The 3,925-nt window shown below is 61.1% G+C and overlaps 1 protein-coding gene across 1 annotated transcript; it reads left to right on the forward strand.

Annotated features, from left to right (window-relative positions):
* Positions 1–491: 491 nt before the first annotated feature.
* LOC120223424 (interferon-induced transmembrane protein 1-like) lies at positions 492–1,779 on the forward strand. Its single transcript, XM_039221535.1, has 2 exons — positions 492–871; positions 1,437–1,779. Exons 1-2 carry the CDS (start codon positions 686–688, stop codon positions 1,596–1,598), a joined length of 348 nt encoding a protein of 115 aa, XP_039077466.1. The 5' UTR covers positions 492–685; the 3' UTR covers positions 1,599–1,779.
* The last annotated feature ends 2,146 nt before the right edge of the window (positions 1,780–3,925 follow it).

Genomic DNA, 3,925 nt, shown 5'->3' on the forward strand with positions numbered 1-3,925 from the left:
GCAGCTGCCAAATGGCCGGGATGCTCCTGTCTCCCGCCACAGCTGGCTCCTGGTTCCCAGGGACCCTTGGGAGATGCTGAAGGCTCCCTTCCAGGGCAGGCGACACAGGCTGCTGGGTCCTGACCTGCAAGCAGCAAACACCCACTCCCCTCCCTGGAACACGGACTTCAGATCCAGGAAAGGTCAACAGAATCCAGAGAGGAGGCCTGTGACGGCTGAGGTGTGGGCTTCGGGCACTTGGGGGGCTCTCTCTGGGGGCTGGAGGCCTGCAGCAGGCTTGGGACTGGGGTGAGGGGAGGGTGGGGAGACTCACATCTGAGGAAGAGTCCCCAGGGCCCACACATGCCCTTGACTGAGGCCTGTGTAGGAGAGCTGAGACAGGATCTGGCCTGGGGGCCTGGGACAGGAAGCCCTCCTGAGACCACAGCCCTTCCTCCCGCCCCACCCCGCCCTGGTGTAACCTGACACCCTGTACTTGGTCCACCTCCCTACTGCCCAGCCAAGTCGCCCAGTTACAAAACACCGGGCATAAGAAACTTCTGAGAAAACAGAAGTGCCAAATTGAGACAGGAGGAGGGGACTCTGATATGGGGCTGAGCTTGAGCAGGGACCACCCACATCCAGGCCTCACCCCACAAAAGGTCCAGGCTCTGGCATCCCAATAGCACAACTGGCCCTCTTCAACATGATCAAGGAAGAGCATGATCTTTCTGTGATGGCGGCGCCCCAAGGCTCAGCTCCCATGGGGACCACCGTGATCAACATCCAGCCTGAGACGTCCCTGCCCGACCACATCATCTGGTCCCTGTTCAACACGATCTACATGAACTGGTGCTGCCTGGGCTTCGTGGCATTTGCCTACTCCGTGAAGGTGTGTGTGTGTGTGGGGGGGGATTCTCCCAGAGAGTGCAGGTGAGCCTGTGGAGGGACACCTACCCAGAGGGCACTTGAGGTGTGGAGAGTCCATGTGTGCGCGCGAGCGTGTGTGTGTGTGTGTGTGTGTGGCTAGTGTAACCATTCCCAGGGGGAGCAAAGGGTAAGGCCACATGGGAGTGCATGGAAAGGGCAGGGTCAGCCTATGTCCCCACCATCCCAAAGAAGTTCTCCTTCCCAGAATAATTAGGGAAATTATTAGACCTCAAGTCTGGTCCAGAGTGGACACAACGTACTCAAAGGCTGTTCCGCCCTGATGGGACGTGAGGCCAGTGAAGAGGCCGTGCAGAAGGGCAGGCCCCGGGGTCTGCAGGAGAGGCTGAGAGCCTGAAGAAGGAGCTGGAGGCCCCTAGAGGGAGAGGACCCAAGGGGCCCTGTCCTGCTCAGGCTCCAGGGAATGGGGAGGGTGGGTCCCCGACCTGGGTGAAGGGCCTGTGGACGGGGACCAGCCTGGCTCTCGCCAGGACCCGCGCCTGATCCCACTCTCCATCTCTTCTCCCCAGTCTAGGGACCGGAAGATGGTCGGTGACATGATTGGGGCCCAGAGTTATGCCTCTACCGCCAAGTGCCTGAACATCTGGGCCCTGGTCTTGGGCCTCCTTCTGACTATTACGTTCATCATTCTGAAACTCGCTGGCTTACTGACTATTTCACTATACATATAATAGAATAAGAGGGAACAAAGAGGCTACGACTAGATGCATGTGGCCAAGGACCATGTCCTCACCATCCACTGCTGGCCATGTTTCTTGGGCTCTTGGGTCCATCCCTCAGCACCCAGCCCTTCACCCTGTTATAGAGATTACCTGACCACAACTGAATGCAATAAAATACACTTGTGTGTGACGGTGCAGTGATGTTTCGTGGGTGGGGGGTACTGCTGAGTGTTGCTGGCCTGCCCCTGAGACTGAACCCACCTCGCCCCTTGCCCAGCTATGCATCCCTGGGGTGGGGGGCAGGGCCTATCCTCTGGGAAGGCCACGGGGTTCTGTATCTGTGGATGCCATTGCCAGAGCCCTGGCCCTCCCAGCACCTCCTGGGAGATCTAGACGTTGCTGCATCCTGCACCCTGCCTCCTGCAGACCCCCAATTCCGTCCTTGCGCCTCTGGGGATGCGGGTGGGGACAGCCCGTGGCCCAGGGGAGGGCCAGAGCTCTCCACCGTGGGCTGACTGCAGAAGCCAATGATCAGACCTGGTGAGGAAGCCTGGATGGACAGGAAGCCTGAGAGGAAGGACTCACTCCCTCAACCCAAACTGAAGTGGCCCTGCCGGGAGCAGCGGCTGCCCAGTGCCCCAGGAAGGGTCTCCCAGCCACTGGGGGCCCTCAGGCATTGGTGTGAGCTTTTGCCAGAGCCCAGCCACTCCTGGGGACCAGAGGGCCATCCTCAGCCCCTGCAGGAGGAGCTGCCCCAGGCAGGCACTCCTGTCCCAGGCCCCAGAGGGAGTGGGTGGGGTCACACTCTGGTGGCCAAGCCACCATGCCCTGCACAGCCACCCTGGAGAGGCTGGCGAGTCCCGGTGGCCACAGGCAGGTGTCAGGGAGGGAGCCCCTTGTCTGCCTGCGCCTTGCCCTTTGGGACGTCGAGGCTCGCCTGGGTTCCTGCAGTGGGTCCAGGTCAGTCCCGGCCACTCTGCTCCCGTGAAGTCTGCAGCTCTTCACGCTAGGTTCCCGGTTCAGTCCCGGCAGGAGGTCCACACCCCTCATGTCAACCCGTGCAGCGCTTCGCCCCGGACTGAACTCTGGTTGGGGATGCCCTGAGTGGACCGTGAAGCGCATGGGGTGCCCCGGCTCCCCAGGGGTCCACCCGTGTGAGCAGCAGCTGGGCAGCCCCAGGGAGGTGGGTCGTGGAGAGGGGACGCTGGTGGATTCACCCCAGCGGGTCCGGGAAGGACTTGCTCCTGGCCGCCCAGGGGCCAGCCGGGGTCGGGGAAGGGCGTCGCCTCCGTGTGTCCCAGACCCCTGCCCAGCCGGACAGGAGTCTCAGCCTTCCGGACTCGCAGTGGGGGGACCTGGCCAACTCTGCACATTCTCATCTTGAGCCCCTTGCCTCGCCCCTCAGAGCTCTCCTGCTTCTCCCCCAACCTAAAGAGGCTTCACACTCATGTTCCCTGGAGCCTCCTCACTAGATTCCTGGTACCCACCTTCCTACCAAGGGTTCCATCCAAACCCAGGGTAGAGCAGGTGAAGCTGGAGAAGCCATCACCATCGGGCTCTGCCAGGCAGGACACCCCGCTCACAGACGGAGGGCGAGGGCCAGCCATGCCACTCAGTGCTCAGGACGGTCACCTGCTCTGCCCCAGGGTGGACGGTGCGACACGCCGACAGGGGAACAGAGCAATGATGGCAGGATGTGGAGGCCAGGTGGGTGCAATAACTGCCAACAGCCACCGCAGCACTTGGTCACACCGTTCTCTTGCGTCCCGAGAGGCAGAAGGGAAGGACAGGCAAGTGATGTTCCTCAGCCTCTTCCAGCCAAGGAGGCAGGGATGGGAAACCAGGACCCTGAGCCTGCACTGTGACCTGGTCTCAGAAAAAAATTCCGGTCCCGAAAGAGTGTGGAACCCACAGGGGAAGGATGAGCGCCCGAGAGACTGGGGCAGAAGCGCGTCTCCAACGTCTGCACACAGCGCATGACAGACTCTTTGTCCTGGACCCTGAAGACACTAGAATCGTACAGCTTCGAAAATGTTGGACTCAGGGCCCAGGTAAATATCTCCACAGGCAAAGCCTCATCCTGGCCCCTTTTTCAGGTTGGGCACATCGCGTCCAAGGAATCGTGGGGCTCCAGACCCGAAATCAAACTCTCAGGGGGCCCTGGAGCCTCCTGAGACAAGTAACGGGAAAAGAAATGACTGGTGGTTGGCTCATCCTCACACTGGGTCAGCGGCCCTCAGGGTTAAGAGCCGTTGTGCCGTGGGCAGCCAGGTGGAGATGTCTGCAATTGCTCCCCACTCCCCACCCCCACCCCCAGCCGAGGGAGAAGTAAAGAA

This window comes from Hyaena hyaena, unplaced genomic scaffold, assembly GCF_003009895.1.
Source record: "Hyaena hyaena isolate Hyena2069 unplaced genomic scaffold, ASM300989v1 scaffold_989, whole genome shotgun sequence".
Classification (NCBI taxonomy): domain Eukaryota; kingdom Metazoa; phylum Chordata; class Mammalia; order Carnivora; family Hyaenidae; genus Hyaena; species Hyaena hyaena.